The sequence below is a fragment of the Budorcas taxicolor genome, chromosome 3 (assembly GCF_023091745.1).
Source record: "Budorcas taxicolor isolate Tak-1 chromosome 3, Takin1.1, whole genome shotgun sequence".
NCBI classification, from domain to species: Eukaryota; Metazoa; Chordata; class Mammalia; order Artiodactyla; family Bovidae; genus Budorcas; species Budorcas taxicolor.
Window position 1 is genome coordinate 112,381,961 of NC_068912.1, and position 17,294 is coordinate 112,399,254.

The 17,294-nt window shown below is 46.5% G+C and overlaps 1 protein-coding gene across 1 annotated transcript in view; it reads left to right on the plus strand.

The window, feature by feature from the left end:
* The window catches only part of CSMD2 (CUB and Sushi multiple domains 2), a 678,376-nt gene that overhangs the window by 618,489 nt on the left and 42,593 nt on the right, over nt 1-17,294 (plus strand). The window contains exons 50-54 of the mRNA XM_052636874.1: nt 1,940-2,125; nt 3,114-3,308; nt 4,891-5,064; nt 7,171-7,344; nt 15,033-15,206. Coding sequence (XP_052492834.1) covers nt 1,940-2,125; nt 3,114-3,308; nt 4,891-5,064; nt 7,171-7,344; nt 15,033-15,206 — 903 coding nt within the window. The remainder of the gene's footprint in view (nt 1-1,939; nt 2,126-3,113; nt 3,309-4,890; nt 5,065-7,170; nt 7,345-15,032; nt 15,207-17,294) is intronic.

The window sequence follows — 17,294 nt, forward strand, 5'->3', positions numbered from 1 at the left end:
TATATTTTTGTTTTAGTGTGCCCAGAGGAGCATGGCCTTGGAATCATTAACTCACTGAGCTCACTGGGCAGGATGTGGGTCTCATGCCTCCAGTTTTATTGTTTGGGGGCATGCTCTACGTTTCTGTTGCATGGTTTTCTCGCTAAGCAAGCCCACTTGGTTTTGTGGATAAGCAAACCTGCTTTCTCGAATGATCACTAACTTACAGGAGCCTCCCATGTGTTTTTCTTTACTTACAGTCCTCTAGTGGGATTAACTATTTAATCACCTACTTAGTCCCTTTTGCTGGTGTTGTTCCGTCGCTAAGTCATGTCTGACTCTTTGCAACCCCATGGACTGCAGCACGCCAGGCTTCCCTGTCCTTCACCATCTCCCGGAGTTTACTCAGTCTCGGGTCCATTCAGTTGGTGATGCCATCTAACCATCTTATCCTCTGTTGCCCCCTTTTCCTTCTGTCCTCAATCATTCTCAGCCTCAGGGTCTTCACAGTAAGTTGGCTCTTCACATCAGGTGGCCAAAGTATAGGAGTTTCAGCTTAAGCATCAGTCCTTCCAATGAATATTCAGGGTTGATTTCCTTTAGGATTGACTGGTTTAATCTCCTTGCAGTCCTAGGGACTCTCAAGAGTCTTCTCCAGTGCCACAATTTGAAAGTATCGAATCTTCGGTACGGAGCCTTTTTTATGGTCCAACTCTCAATCCATACACAATACTGGAAAAACCATAGCTTTGACTCTATAGACCTTTGTCAGCAAAGTAAGGTTTCTACTTTTCAATACTCTGTGTCTGTCATAGCTTTTCTCCCAAGGAGCAATCGTCTTTTAATTTCATGGCTACAATCACTGTCTGCAGAAAATAAAGAAACAAAATCTATCACTGCTTCCACTTTCCCCCCATCTATTTGCCATTGAGTTGATGGGACCAGATGCCATGATCTTAGTATTTTGAACGTTGAGTTTTAAGCCTGTTTTTTCACTCTTCTCTTTCACCCTCATCAAGAGGCTTCTAGTTCCTCTTTGTTTTCTGTCATTAAAGTAGTGTCATCTGCATATCTGAGGTTGTTTATATTTCTCCCAGGAATCTTGATCCTAGCTTGTGAGTCATCCAGCCTAGCGTTTCACATGATATACTCTGCACATAAGTTAATTAAGTAGGGTAACAATATACCTTGTCATAGGCTATATGAGCCTTGTCATATTCCTTTCCCAATTTTGAAACAGTCCATTGTTCCATGTCTGGTTCTAACTGTTGCTTCTTGACCCGCATGTAGGTTTCTCAGGAGCAGGTGAGGTGGTCTGGTATTCCTGTCTCTTTAAGAATTTTCCACAGTTTGTTGTGATCCACACAGTCAAAGGCTTTAGCATAGTCAATGTCTCTTTACTCTGTCCCTATCAAACTGAGTATATGGCAGAGATACGCAGGCAGAGGGTCAGCCTTGAGGGTGGGAGCCTTAATACCTAAGAATTAAAAGGGCTTACTCTGGGATACCTGCTCCTACTTGAGCATCCCCAATTCTCTCAAAGGGATTCTTTTCTTTTTATTTTCTTCCTTCCTTCCTTTTTTTTTTTCTTAAGTCAGTTTAAAACCATCTCTATTTAGTTTGGGAAATGGCTGCCTGGCTGCCTCTCCACTGTATTTGTGTGAAGGGATGGAGAATTGGTCTCACGTCATAGCTCCCTCCTGTATATATGTTGTGCTGCAGTTTCTCAACTCCGTTTAATCCACTGACACGTTTCTATCTGGATTTCATCTTCCAAAGTTTCTTTTTCCATCTCCTCTGCTGATGATCTTCCCATTTTCTTCTTTGTTATGAGGCTTTTCCCTTTTATTACTCTTTACTATCATTCTACTAGGGCCTCAAGGGAGAGGAAAAATAAAACTATGTTCTCAGAACACCATCTTGAAGCAGACAGGCTCACGACATTTTTCTCCTCTGCCAGCTCTTTCCTGTGGGCTTCCTGAGGCCCCCAAGAATGGAATGGTGTTTGGCAAAGAGTACACAGTGGGGACCAAGGCTGTATACAGCTGCAGTGAAGGCTACCATCTTCAGGCAGGTGCTGAAGCCACAGCAGAGTGTCTGGAGACAGGCCTGTGGAGCAATCGCAACGTCCCCCCACAGTGTGTCCGTGAGTGCTTGGGTAGGGGAGGCGGGTATGTGGAGGGACTGGGTAAGCAGCTGAAAAGATTCCTGCAAGGATTGAGCGAAATAGGAAAAACATGCCCATAGAGGCTGGGACTCAGATCTGAGACAAATGGATATCTCCATCTACCAATTTGGGTTCCCGTTTGAAATTGCTTCAAAACATCGACAGACCACTGTTCCCTGAGATGTATCCATAAACCATCACAGAACCTCAGGATGACTGGTCCACTTCCTCTTAGATCGAAAAAGTATTAGAAAATCGACGTGAATGTCCTTTGATCACAAGACTCTAAAACAACAGAACAAGTGAGTGACAGTCACTCAGTTGTGTCTGTCTCTTTGTGACCCCATGGACTGTAGCCTGCCAGACTCCTCTGTCCATGGACTTCTCCAGGCAAGAATATTGGAGTAGGTTGCCATTTCCTTCTCCAAAACAACAGAGGTATTTGAAGGCCAGTGGGCAGCCTAATGGGCTATCCAGTCTGGTTTGGCTCTTTGGCCTGTGCAGTGCTTTATAAAAATATTTTGTAACCTTATGGCTAATTCATGTTGATGTATGGTGAAAACCATCACAATATTGCAATTACCCTGTGATTAAAAATAAAATTAATAGTTTGAATTTCTTTCTAACATTTTTAAATCAGAAGACTTTTACATAAAAATCCTATCTCTAGCTTCCTTTGGAAAAGGTAGATCTGACCACCTGGAATTTGCAGTCTCACATCCACAATCAAAACCAACAGAGTGCCAGCTCCCCCCTATTTTTTTTTAATTTGGCAGATCTGCCACCCCAGTTGCTTGCCACGTTCCCCACCCAGCTCACTTCATTCTAGACCACACGTGCCTGGGGCCTGAAGGTTCTGAGAGTCATCATGACTGCATTATGGTCCCACAGTCCCCAACGCTGGGCTCTTGCCTGTGTCGTCCACAATTAATGAATGAATCTTGCTTTGCGCTTCATACCTCCCCAGCTGTGACCTGTCCTGACATCAGCAGCGTCAGTGTGGAACACGGTCGATGGAGGCTCATCTTCGAGACGCAGTACCAGTTCCAGGCCCAGCTGATGCTCATCTGTGACCCTGGCTACTACTACACCGGCCAAAGGGTCATCCACTGCCAGGCCAATGGCAAATGGAGCCTCGACAACTCTATGCCCACCTGCCAAAGTAAGCCCAGGAGGAAAGGGTGGGCAAGTCTGGCACAGTGCCTCCAACTCGAACTGTCTCATAACATGGGCTGAATTCGGGAGGGGGAAGAGTAGGGTATAGCCAGGGATTACAGTGAACCTCTTTTTGAACACTCACCTAGAACCAGGAGCTGGGGAGAGGCCTACTCCTTTAAGGAAGCACTTCTCAGCCTCTTGTCGTTTTATTAAAAAGCTGCCTCTGTCCAGGTGAACATGCACTAATTCATTTATTCAACCTTCATGCCGGGTAGTATATGGTACCTGGTATAGAGGTATGAGGATAAAAGCTTGTGGTTCCTGCCCACCAGGAGTTTAGAGTCTACTGGAGAGGCAGATAAATAAAGAAGCAAAGATACCAAAGTGTGATGAGACCTATAATGGAAGTGTGTGTGGGAGGAATGAATAGAGTGCAAGGGACAGGCCACCTAAGGGTGCCTATTTCTCCTTCTCCACTGTGCATTGCTTTTCTTTGGTTCTTTGAGATAGTTTCAGAGGTCACGGTCTCTGGGAAGCGACTCTAAGATGGAGATTTGTTAGGCAGTGCTCTTGGGATCACCTTCTGAGGAAGGGAGGGGGAGGGTAGGAGAAGGGGGAAGAGGAAAGGAATGGGAAGGGGAGAGGAGGGGAGGAAATAGGACTGGGAAGATGGAGAAGGTGGCCTCTGATGATGATGGTGATGCCTCAGCTGACCCAGCTAAGAGCTCTCAATCTGGGCAGCCCTTCAGAATTGCCACAAGTTAAGGCAGGGGGGCTTTATACCTCCACACTCGCCGAACTCTGGGTTCCAGCTGCCCGAGGAAGAGAGCATGACCTTGGATGTGAGGACTCTTTAACCAAGGCCATCTGAAGAGGGCTCACACCAAAGGGATGTTTGCCAGCAGCTACAATCTGGAGAAAGAAGCCCTTCAGTCCTCAAGGGGGCTCTGAGTGGGTCAGCACAGCGCCCACCCATAGGGATATACTGATGCTGTTTACTCAGTCAGAAGGGTGTGTTAGAGGAAGTAAATGTTTGTGAAGGGACGGAAGGACATCACTTGTCAGTGCTCAAGGGCATCTTTGAGACTGGGTATGAGGAGTGGTATCTTCCCAACACCCATGATGCAAGACACTGTGGCCTTTGTCCCTCCAAGTGCAGACTCGGCGGTGTATTTGTGACCAAGTAGAGGTCACAGGCATGGGACAGCTTCATTACAAGCAGGGGCTTATGTCTCAGTGCAGCCAGTGGTGTCTGCAGCGCTCTGTGGAGCAGGACTGTGAGGCTGCTGCTCGGCTCAGCAGAGAGGACAGGGGAGTGCCCGCCGTCCGCCCTGGACACCGAGGCGCGCACCGCAGATCTGGACATTTTAAAAGCTCCTCGGGGGGGTGCTTCTGGTGACAGCCCTGTTGAGAATCATGGGTGCAGTGTAATAGCACGACAGTCACCACGGTGACCCGTATTCTGGTCATGAGTCCCATTAGAGTAGGTTGAACCCATCTTCCTTTTGTCACTATTCTTGCTAATGAGAAGCAGCACATGTCCCGTCTTTCGGGACTGGCTTCCTGACGTTCTGTGGTCTTTGCAGTCATCTCCTGTGGAGAGCTCCCCATCCCGCCCAATGGGCACCGCATCGGAACCCTGTCTGTCTATGGCGCAACGGCCATCTTCTCCTGCAACTCCGGGTACACGCTGGTGGGCTCTAGGGTGCGCGAGTGCATGGCCAACGGACTCTGGAGTGGCTCCGAAGTCCGCTGCCTGGGTAAGTGACCACCCCGGGGCCTCTCTCGTCCATTTTTCCCTTTCCAGGACAAGTTAGATCTTTCCAAAGCTGGATCCCAGTCTTTGAACAGTACTATTTTACCTCTGATTATAAAATGCTTAATCTAAACTCTAGCTATTGGGTATTTCTGTTCAGTTCAGTCACTCAGTCATGTCCGACTCTTTGTGACCCCATGAACCACAGCATGCCAGGCCTCCCTGTCCATCACCACCTCCCAGAGTCTACCCAAACTCATGTCCATTGAGCCAGTGATGCCATCCAACCGTCTCATCCTGTATCATCCCCTTCTCCTCCTCCCCTCAGTGTTTCCCAGCATCAGGGTCTTTTCAAATGAGTCAGATGCTATTTACCATAAGCAAAATGCTGAACTAGCTTCCCTTGGAGCATCCAAAAGAATGAGAAAACTTCAGGTCTGATGAGACAAACCTTTGTGGGGCTTTCATTCTGATCAAAAAAGATGCTCCCTTCTTCTTGGCTCTTGTGGGTGAAGATGGGTGAAGTTCCAGTCTTTACCTCCAGGGAAACTTACAGAGACACATCCCTGCAACACATCTAAAATAGCATTTATATTATATATTGGCAAATTTTTGGAGAAGGAAATGGCAACCCACTCCAGTATTTTTGCTGGGAGAATCCCACGGACAGAGGAGTCTGGCGGACTACAGTCCATGGGGTCGCAAAGGGTCAGATGTGACTGAGCGACTACACACACAGCAAATTTTACAGATATAAATATTTTATAAAAACACTATATTATATGTGCTGCATTATATATTATAATATATAAGTATTTTTTGCCATTAGCTTGTTTCATGACAAAAATATGTCAATGTAGGACAAAAGCATAAAGACTTACCTGGTTTACAAAAGTCAAAGTTGCCATTTCTCCCATGGGCAATCCATTCCCTGCCTAAACCTTAGATTCTAAAGTTGTCTCTTCTCTTACTCCTTTCTTGGATCCTGCAAAGCCAAAGGAGGGTCCCAGCTACACAGACCCAGCAACATAGATTGGACGGTCTGTTCTGAAGTGAACAGCTCTGTGTGAAGTGAATGCCCTGCCTCTGTCTCAGGCCTCTGTTAGAGACACAGTCGTGAGTTATGTCTACACAGAACCGAGCAAATGCTAGTGGAAACACTAGGAACATACTCCACCCAAATCCCATTTACTGAAAATAACTCACCTAGGTTTATATTGTCTGTGTTCCTTGCCACTCAAGGAGAAAGAAGGATGAATTTACCTGTCCTCCCTTGGTCATTTTCAGCACAACCAAGCTTTGAGGGCCTTAGTGTAGGCCACAGTGCCCACTGTATAACAGATGCTCTAGAAACGCTGATGAGAAAAAGAGGGGTGATCCCAGAGGCAGGGCCATAAGAGCAATCATTTCTCACCCATGAACAGACCCAGCAACTAAAGTTCAAGATGGCTAGCTGTTTGGAATGCAACCTTGGGATTTGTTTTTAACGTCCAGCTCTTTTCTGGGCTTTAAAAAAAATTTTAATTGAAGTATAACTGCTTTACAATACTGTGTTGGTCTCTGCTGTCCAGCAGCGTGAATCAGCTGTATGCATACTTGGGATGTGGGATTCCCAAATCAGCTCAGTTGGTAAAGAATCTGCCTGCAATGCAGGAGACCCCAGTTCGATTCCTGGGGCAGGAAGATCCGCTGGAGAAGGGATGGGCTACCCACTCCAGTATTCTTAGGCTTCTCTTGTGGCTCAGCTGGTAAAGAATCCGCCTGCAGTGTGGAAGACCTGGGTTCGATTCCTGGGTTGGAAAGATCCCCTGGAGAAGAGAAAGGGAAAATACTCTAGTATTCTGGCCTGGAGAATGTCATGGACTGTATAGTCCACGGGGTCTCAAAGAGTCGGACACGAATAAGCAACTTTCACTTTCAATCTTCAACACTTTCTATCATGTCTAGGATTCCTGAAGTCACTCCTGGATGCCACTGTAGGGGGAGGAGGGAACAACAATAGGTGGTCCTTTTCCCCATCATGCCTGTCTCCCCCTCCCCCTACCAAGCCTCACCTCATTTTCTGTATGCTCCCGTGCAATTTACTCTCTCTTCTCACATCTCACCAAAGCCGGACACTGCGGGACCCCTGAGCCCATCGTCAATGGGCACGTCAACGGGGAGAACTTCAGCTACCGGGGCAGCGTGGTGTACCAGTGCAATGCTGGCTTCCGCCTGATCGGCATGTCCGTGCGCATCTGCCAGCAGGATCATCACTGGTCGGGCAAGACCCCTTTCTGTGTGCGTAAGTATGGTACCCACTCTCCCTAGTCACCAGCTCAAGTGCAAAATGGACTTCCCCTTGCATTGTCTCTATTAGGTTAACGGGACAATTTCCTGTATTTTGTTCATGTTTTTCAAAGACAGTCATTAACGTCTATGTTTTCAGTTTTCTGCATTGTTTTTACTTCCACCTCTATTATTTTCTTCCTTGCAATTAACTTTTTGGTTCACTTTTTTGCTTGTGAATTAGAAATCTCATTCATTTATTTTCAGTCTTTTATTTTTATTGACTATTATAGATATAAGTATTCAAGGCTATAAAATTTCTTCTGATCACTGCTCTGATTATATCACACAGATTATAAAAATTAGTGTTTTATTATGTATCAGAAATTCTGTCCTTTTGATATTAATTTCCCCTTTCACTTAGAAGTTTCTTTAAATGAAAGTGTGTGGTTTTTATTTCCAGATAGAAGGGAGTTTTGATTTTTACTTTGGTATTCATTTCTAATTTATTGCACTGTATACAGTATTTCTGCTTCATGGACTTTACTGATGCTTCCTTTATGACCTAATATTTGATCAGTTGTTGTGACTGTTCCATGTGCATTTGAGAGAAAAGGGCATTAGTGTGTAAAGTTTTATATATAATCATAAGATATGCCTTATTGATTTTGTTGTTTATGTCTTAATGTTTGCTTACTTATTTTTTGTCTACCTGACCTGTTTTGTTCTGAGAGGTGTGTTTTAAAGTTTCATATTATTCAGTCAGTTCAGTCGCTCAGTTGTGTCTGACTCTTTGTGACCCCATGGACTGCAGCACGCCAGGTTTCGCTGTCCATCACCAACTCCCAGAGCCTGCTCAAACTCATGCCCATCGCGTCAGGAATGCCATCCACCTCTCTCATCGTCTGTCATCCCCTTCTCCTCCCGCCTTCAATCTTTCCCAACATCAGGTTCTTTTCCAATGAGTGGCCAAAGTATTGGAGTTTCGGCTTCAGCATCAGTCCTTCAGATGAATATTCAGGACTGATCTCCTTTAGGATGGACTGGTTGGATCTTCTTGCAGTCCAAGGGACTCTCAAGAGTCTTCTCCAACACCACAGTTCAAAAGCATCAATTCTTCAGCACTCAGCTTTCTTTATGGTTCAGCTCTCATATCCATACATGACTACTGGAAAAACTGTAGCTCTGAAGATGGACCTTTGTTGGCAAAGTAATGTCTCTCCTTTTTAATATGCTGTCTAGGTTAGTCATAGCTTTTCTTCCTAGGAGCAAGCATCTTTTAGTTTCATGGCTGCAGTCACCATCTGCAGTGATTTTGGAGCCCCCCCCCCCAAAAAAAGTCTGTCACTGTTTCCATTGTTTCCCCATCTGTTTGCCATGGAATGATGGGACTTGGTGCCATGATCTTAGTTTTCTGAATATTGAGTTTTAAGCCAGCTTTTTCACTCCCATCTTTCACTTTCATCAAGAGACTCTTTAGTTCTTCACTTTCTGCCGTAAGGGTGGTTGTCATCTGCATCTCTGAGGTTACTGATATTTCTCCCAGAAGTCTTGATCCTAGCTTGTGCTTCATCTAGCCCAGCATTTCACAAGATGTACTCTGTATACAAGTTTAATAAGCAGGGTGACAATATCACATACTCCATGGTGTATTCCTTTTCTGATTTGGAACCAGTCTGTTGTTCCATGTCTGGTTATAGCTGTTGCTTCTTGACCTGCATACAGATTTCTCAGAAGGCAGTAAGGTGGTCTGGTATTCCCATTTCTTTCAGAATTTTCCAGTTTGTTGTGATCCACACAGTAGCTTTGGCATAGTTAATAAAGCAGAAGTGTATGTTTTTCTGGAACTCTCTTGCTTTTTCGATGATCCAACAGATGTTGGCAATTTGATCTCTGGTTCCTCTGCCTTTTCTAAATCCAGCTTAAACATCTGGAAGTTCACAGTTCACGTACTGTTGAAGCCACAGTTCACATACTGTTGAAGCCTGGCTTCATATTAGTGTCCTTCTATTTACTTTTCCTTGTATTTCCCATAGTTTGTGTTACATAAGGATAATTGCCATGTTACTTGGCACATAGATATTCATAACTGTTATATCTACATTGAAAATTGTGGTTTCAGCCTTTTAAAATGTCTTCATTATCACTTTAATATTTTCTAGCTTGAACTGTACTGTACCTAATACCATTAGGCTTACACGCTCTACTTTCATCCTTCTCCCATTTGCCTGGTATGCCTTTAACCATCACTTTATTTTAGCCTTTCTGAATCATTCAAATTAGATGGGCCTCTCGTATATATCATAGAGTTGGACCTTGCCTTCTGAGTCCATTTGAAAATCCTTTTCTCTTAATAGGTTAGTCAAATTCATTCACATATATTATTATTTATATGTTTAGTTTTAATTTTGTTTAATTATTATGTATAAAATATAATACACACAATATTTTTTCTCTGTATGACGTGTTTTCTTTGCTTGGCTCTGTTTTTCATTTCTTTTGGTATTGGTATTCAGAAAAGGTTGTAAACCTTTATGTTCTTTCCTATAGTTGGTGCACTGACATACCAGGGTCATTTTTCAATATGTTCACCTGTAAGATGGGCTTTCTCTTTCTAGCAGTGACTCTGGATCAGTATTCCCCTGCTTCTCTCATCTCCTTTCCACACAGCCTTGCTCTCTGCTAAGCCTTGCAACAGAAGCATGAGAAATAGTTCTGCCGAGGTTTAGTGCTTGTTTTTCTACTTACGTGTAATTTAAAGTTTATAGCATTTTCTGTCTTCTAGTTATGCTGCGGGCCTGGGCTCTCTACGGTTTTATTTCTTCTTATTAGCCTGCATTTTTGGATTTAGATGGCCACTGTTATTCTAATTAGCCTGCAAGTAATTTGGAAAATTTTTCACTTTCTAAAGTTCCATAAAGTGAGCCTTTATGTAAAGTACAGTGTTTTGGTCTTAATTTTTGTAAGGCAGGCTTTTGTTTTTCATTCTTCTTCACTTGGCTTTCCCTATATGAGATGGAATAGTGAAATAGTGGGACTTAATAAACAATGCATGAAAATTAGTCTTAATAGCTTCTTAAGTACTAGGTTTACAGAAAGCAAGACCTATCACATTTAGTCAGTCTTGTAGATGTCTCTAAACAAAATATATTTGGTTTTATCCAGGAAATGAAAATTCAGATGCCTTCAAGAAATTGGCACATTACACATGTGAAAAGGTTTGAGTTACAAGTAACAGAGAATGCTGGATTCTGAATTCATGGAAGATGTCTGCCGAACCTAAGATACTTAATTTTATGCCTGGTCCATACAGAAAGGCAGCAGAGTCAAGCAGGTGGACACTTGCACCCCAGACCTAGCTTGCCTGGGTTCAGTTCCAGGTCTACCACAACATAGCCTGTTGCTGTGTGGTGTTAGATGAGGTAGCTTACCTCACTAGGTCTGTTTCCTAACTTATGAAAAGCAGGTACCTCAGAGACTACTGCGAGTATTAAATGAGAGAATGCAGTGAACTGGTCAGATGCTGCTGTTGCTGTTGTGAAGAGGCCCGTGATGGTGGTGTGGTGGGCGACGTACCGCCGCCCTGCTACATCGCTGAATCCAGGATCTTTTGTACCAAGCTCCATTCTCTCCTGAAGCACAGAGATTTAAGAAGTACCTGGGGTAGGAAGGCAAGAATAACAGGACATTTACAAGCAATTGCTCGGTGGCGGGTACCATGTTAGATGCCATCACCTATGAATTCAAGCTTTACAATGTCAGCTAGACTCGGAACTTTCCAGCTGCCTGTCTCCACTTCCTCAGTCAGCGACCTTGTCTATTGCCCACACAGCTGTTTCATAATCTCACCTACTTCCCGAAGACCCATAGCCTACCTACTCAGAGACACATCTGCTATATTTTCAGCAGATAGTTAAAACACATAGTGAGGATGGCCTGAAAGCAGAGAAGCCAGGTTCAGAACTCAGCTGGGTCACTTAGAAACTGTGCCCCTTGGACAAGTCCCCAGACCCCTCTGAACCTCTTTTTTCCTGAAAAGATAATGATGGTGCCTACCTCACGGGGTTGTAAGGATTAAGCGCAATAAAGCATATAGACCCCAATAATTCTTAGCTAATGATATAATCTCACTTTCTACTGTGCAGAGAGAACAGAAGCCATCAGACAATAACGCCTTCCGCTTCCTGCTTCCCCTCCCACATGTCCATCTGTCCTTCTCTACCTTCACCCTTGACCCTTACCTCCTATCGAGAAGTCTCTCCAAGCCCAAGGCTAATCACTCCATGAGTCTCTGGATCACCTTCCCTTCTGCCTTCTTCGTGAGCTTAGTCTGTTTTCAGTTCTCTCCTCTGAACTGCGCACCTTCCTTTTCTGTTAATTTACCTCAGCCTATAAGATCAAATCCAGCAAACCTTTCCTTAGCACCTACTTTGTGCAAGGTGCTTGTATGGTGTTGTGCATAAAGATGAGTTAAATGTACCACGATCTTGGCCCTCAGGAAATTTGGGTCTGCTGGCACATGTGTTCAAGGTCTAGTTAAGAGCCCCAGGCCAGCAGGACCCCTCCTCTCTTTCCCATCGGTGTATTCCCCTTCTCCCCTTGTGTCTGAGTCCATCAGAGCTCTCCAGAGAAACAGAGCTCCCTGGGACATCTGATAAGTCATGAACTGTCCCCATAGGCCTGTGATACTCCCACCTCCTGTGAATTTTGCTGACCACCCCTCTATGTCCTGTGCTGGCATTTCGGTCAATCTGCAATTCAAAAGCTGTTACTACTCCCAAAGGTTTAGCCCTCAGCCCTCTCCTCTAACTTTATACAAAGTTATTAAACACCTTTATACAAAGGTATTTTAGCCTTTGGGGAGGTGGATCGTGACCCTTTGTAAGTCTGGTGGGAACAATGCATCTTCTCCCAAGCTGATCAGAAACACCCCATATTTTGCACATAATTTCAGGGCATTCACAGGCCCTCTGAAGCTTCCCTCCACTCTCTCACCACTTCACTGACTTGGAAAATCCTGCTCAGCCTTGAGACCCAGCTGAGGGTATGCCACATTCTCTGGGGACCCTCCTTAACCACTCCCTCCCGGGTGGAGGGTAGGTGCCCATCCCAGAAGCCTGCTTCAGCACCAGCCACAGTGATGTGACAGTCTGCACCCCTGTCTGCTCTCCTGATAGGCTGAGAAATGAGCTCCTGAGCTCCTCGCGTTTCATCAGTATGCATAGCAGTGTGCCTTGCACTTAGAAGGCATCCAGTAAATATTTAATGAAGAGCAAAAGTATGGGTCTGTTTTCAAAGCAACCCTGTTCAATGCATATTGAAATTCTTACTTTACAGATATAGGAACTGAGGCTCAGAGTGAGGTGTCCAAAATAAGGAAAGGACACAGCTGAGTTGTAAATCTGGTCTGCTAGCCTCCTCATCCATTCTCACCCCACCACGCCAGGCTGTCCAGAACCCCTGTAGCCCATTAACAGCCTGTCTTCTGCTCTGCCCAGCTCTCTCTGCTAGAGTCAAGGATACTTCTGTTGAGATCTATAAAAGAGAACTGGCCCAGAGAGACAGCAGATGTGTCCACAGCAAAATCTGGATCCTACTTATTCTTGTTCCCTGACCTCCATCCATACCATTTGGGTTTGGGATGTTGTTGTTTAGTCTCAAAGCTGTGTCCAACTCTTTGCGACCCCAGGAACTATAGCCTGCCACGCTCCTCCATCCCTGGGGTTTTTCAGGCAAGAATACTGGAGTGGGTTGCCATTTCCTCCTCCAGGGGATCTTCCTGACCCAGGGATCAAACATACATCTTCTGCATCTCCTGCATTAGCACTAAGCATTCTTTACCACTAAGCCACCTGGGAAGCCCTGGGTTTGGGGTGAGGTCCTCATAAATCCAAGTGTTAGGATAAGAAAGCATTCCTCATGGTTCCTCAGCCTCTCACAAGGGAGAGGCCTCAAAAGCATCAAGTCAGATTTCCACCCAAAGAGACTAGGTACCGAGCAGATAGTAAATAGAACCAAGGACTCAGGAACAGAGCAAAAGCCAGGCCTCTATCCGTTCATGACACTCATTTGTTAGTTCACGCTGCCATTTTTTTTTTCACTTTGGAATTACTTATCAAGGTCTTCCTGCATGTCCCTGGTGGCTCAGCAGTAAAGAATCCACCTGCCAATGTGGGAGACACAGGTTCAATCCCTGAGTCTGGAAGATCTCCTGGAGAATGAAATGGCAACCCGCTCCAATATTCTTGCCTGGGAAATCCCATGGACTTCTTGCAATATTCTTACGTGGGAAATCCCATGTAGTTGGAGCCTGGCCAACTACAGTCCATGGGTTCACGAAAGAGCTGGACACAACTTAGCAACTGAACAACTTCCTATATGTCAGGCACCGGTCCAGACACAGAAGATACAGCAAGGAGGGGGACAGAGTCCCTGCCCCAGAGAGCTTCTATTCAGGTGGAGAAAGACTAGCAATGAATAAAGAAGTGCGCTCAGAGTGGGCGATTGCTGTATGGAAAAGCAAGCAGGGCAGGAAGGTTTGGCGGTGCTGGATGGCCGTTTATCTGGTTGTAATGGCAGGCCTCACTGCTATGGTGGCATTTGAGGGGAGACCTGAGGATATGAGGGCAGAGGCCAAGGACTGTTTCAGCCAAGAGGAAGCTAGTCCAAAGGCTCTGGGGCAGGACATTGTTTAGTACATTAAAGAAAAGTCGAAGAGACCAGTACCGCTGGTGGAGTGAACTCCACTCCTGAGAAGAGGAGGTGAGCCTGAGCTCTGTAAGCACCAAGCGTTCTCCCCCTTCCCTGCCTAGGGCTGAACCAGTTACACAATGAAACAGAGTCATGTGTGGACACCAGAATACCACCCTCATTCCTGATAAAGTCTCAGTTGGAGCCGTAGCTTAAAGTGAGAGCCAAACGGAACTTGCTAAATAAACCCCAGGAGGGGTGGATTCTCACAGTCAGAGCAGCACTGCCCTGGGTTGGGCGTGACTCCGTTGTAGGGGGAGGGAAGGCAGGGGAGAACCTGCCTCTGCTGGAGGCTTGCGGGGAGCCTCGCTGCCTGCAGGCTGCCCTTCTCAAGAGGAGGAAGGCAGGGCTGAGCCTTCGTCCTTCCCAAACTGCAGAGGGGTCACTTCCGGTTACCCCAGGCAGGATAGAGAAGAGAGCACAGGAAAAGGCCAGGAAGCCCACGAGCTGAACTCCCTTTACACGGAAGGAGTAGGGGAGGGACTGTGCCCTCCGAAGAACTCCGATGCCCGCTGGTCTGTCGGGGTGACCAGTCCCTCCGCACAGGCGTGGTTTGTACTGACTCTGGCTCCATCAAGACTTAGGCTAGTCTGACTCTTCGGAAGGGTAGTCGCCAGGGTATCTGGCAAAGAATGGAGATGAGTAGCTGAAGGGATCGGGGAGAGGAACTGAGGCAGGACCAGCTGCCTGGGCGAAGGAGAAGGATGATACGCCCTAATGCCCTATGGTCCTCAAACAACTTCTCTCAAGCGGTCCACACTGTGGACACACCTTCAAGGAAAAGGGACTGTCCCCATGCTAACGTCATGAAAACTGAGTTGTGTAGCAAAAGAAACTAAAGTCAGACCTAGCTCTGTGCTTCGCTGCTGGGCATGAGAGAGGTCAGGTGAGGACAGGGCAGACTGGGGTTGGGGAACAACAGGAGGGCTGACCTCTAGTCTGTTTCGATTGCAGCAATTACCTGTGGACACCCAGGCAACCCAATCAACGGCCTCACCCAGGGCAACCAGTTCAACCTCAACGACGTGGTCAAGTTTGTTTGCAACCCTGGCTATGTGGCTGAGGGGGCTGCTCGATCCCAGTGCCTGGCCAGTGGGCAGTGGAGCGACGTGCTGCCCACCTGTCGAAGTGAGCCACCCTTCCTCCCTCCGAACCCCCCACCCCCAGTCCCGCTGCCACCTGTGTCTGTGACCCACGAGCGGAAGTCAGGGAACTCTTTCCTGGTGCTGCGTTGACTCAAATAGGGAAGACTTGGGGCAGAGAAGGGTCACAGATGGAGCATTTCTCTCCCCCAAGATAGAGCCATGTTAAAATTCTTCACTGGTTATAGAAAGAAAGCGAAGGAAGTTTCATCTTTCAAAACAGAAATGGAAAGCAGTCTTTTGTTTACATTTCATAGAACCGATAATTCATCATTATCATATAGAGCCCCATTCTTAATGAAAGAAAAAAAGGAAGGGTTGAAATGAGACATAAAAAGCAGAATCTAGGGGTTGGGATGAAGAGGAGGAGAAGAGAAGAAACTAAAGACTCAAGAGGCAGACCCAACATGGAGGATATTCCAGTCCCACCCAGACTTTAGGAAATAGCTCCTGAAGCTTTTACAGGCTTCTCGCAGCAATGAAGGGCTTCCCAGGGGGCTCAGTGGTAAAGAATCTGCCTGCCAATGCAGGAGATGAGGGAAATGAGCGTTCTATCTTTGGGTCTGGAAGATTCCCTGGAGGAGGAAATGGCAACCCACTCCAGCATTCTTGTCTGGAGAATTCCATGGACAGAGGAGCCCAGTGGGCTGTAGTCCAGATTGGACACAACTTAGCAACAAAGCACACGTGCACACACCCAGCGACGAGGGGCCTTGGGGCCGTCTGCCTCTGCCCACGAGGGGCCTGGTAAGCTCGCTGAGATTTGAGTGGAGGGTCATTCTGGCTGAACAGGAGCAACCCCTGCCCTGGTGTGGAGGCTGATCAAGTCTTCACAGCTGTAAGGGGTGAGGGCTTAGACTCCCTAGGTTGATGGCTCCTCCTCCAGTGTTGAGGGTGCATGGCGATTGGCTGTGCAATGTGTCACAATTTATTTGTAGTTGATATTAAAGGACCAAATTTTTCAAATGATGCTTTAGAATCAATCAAGATACATTCACAGCTAACCTTAAAATAACATTCTCCTCAACACTTCAAGGTGCCATTGTGAATGAGAGGAGAATCCAGGGAGTGCAGGGGAAATTGCCATGACCTTGTGTTGTGCCCCGCTTCCATCACCTCTCCAGGGAGGAAGGCGTTGAGACTGATGCTTTGGGCTATGGTTATCCCATGATCCCCTCTCCTCAAAAACTGTGCTCTCTCTCCCAGACATGTTCTGTCCTGTAACTTCAGCTCCCCAAACCCCAGCCCCTTCCCAGGGGGCTGTGCTCAAGAGCCGGTCTTGGAAAACAGAAGACTGGGGTAAAATCTTAGAAATCGTGGCCCCTGGTCCTGCTCCCCACCCCAACCCCAGCTCATTCTCCTGATGGAATGTTCTGCCTAAAACACAAATCTGATCAAGTCACTCCCTGTTTGAAACACCTCCCAAGACTTCTCACTGCCCTTAGGATAATAATAGTCTCCTTGGCTGGTTTACGGGCCCATGGAACCTGGCCCAGCTTCTGATCCAGTTCAGTTCAGTTCAGTTCAGTCACCCAGTCGTGTCCGCCTCTGATCCAGCCTCATTCTTCTCCACTTGCGTGGCCCCCAGCCTCACCTCTGCCTTGGGTCCCAGCCACACTGAGCCTCTTTTGTTTCCTCACAGGTGCTCTGTGCCTGTAAGCCCCTCAGGGCACCAGACACAGCTTCCTCAAATGCATTCTTCTCTGTCCCCTCCCACCATTTCTTTGTCCAGGTGACTTCTACCCAGTCATCAAGAGCCAGCCTAAAGGTTGCTCCTTCTGGGGAGACTCTCCTGCCCTGCCCCATGCACTGGGCTAGAGGCTCTGCTTTGTGCTTCCAGAGCATTCTTTGCTGCCCCATCAGAGCACTTACCAAACAGTATCATTGCTGGTTTGTCCCTTTCTCTCTAGACCAGCAGTTCTTAACTGGGTGTGGTTTTCCTGCTCCCCTATTCCAATGAGGGACAGATGTCAAAAGACGTCTTTGGTTGTCACAACTGGAGAGTTCCTATTAGCATCTAGTGGGCAGAGGCCAGAGACACTGTTAAACATCCTACAATGCGCAGGACTGCCCC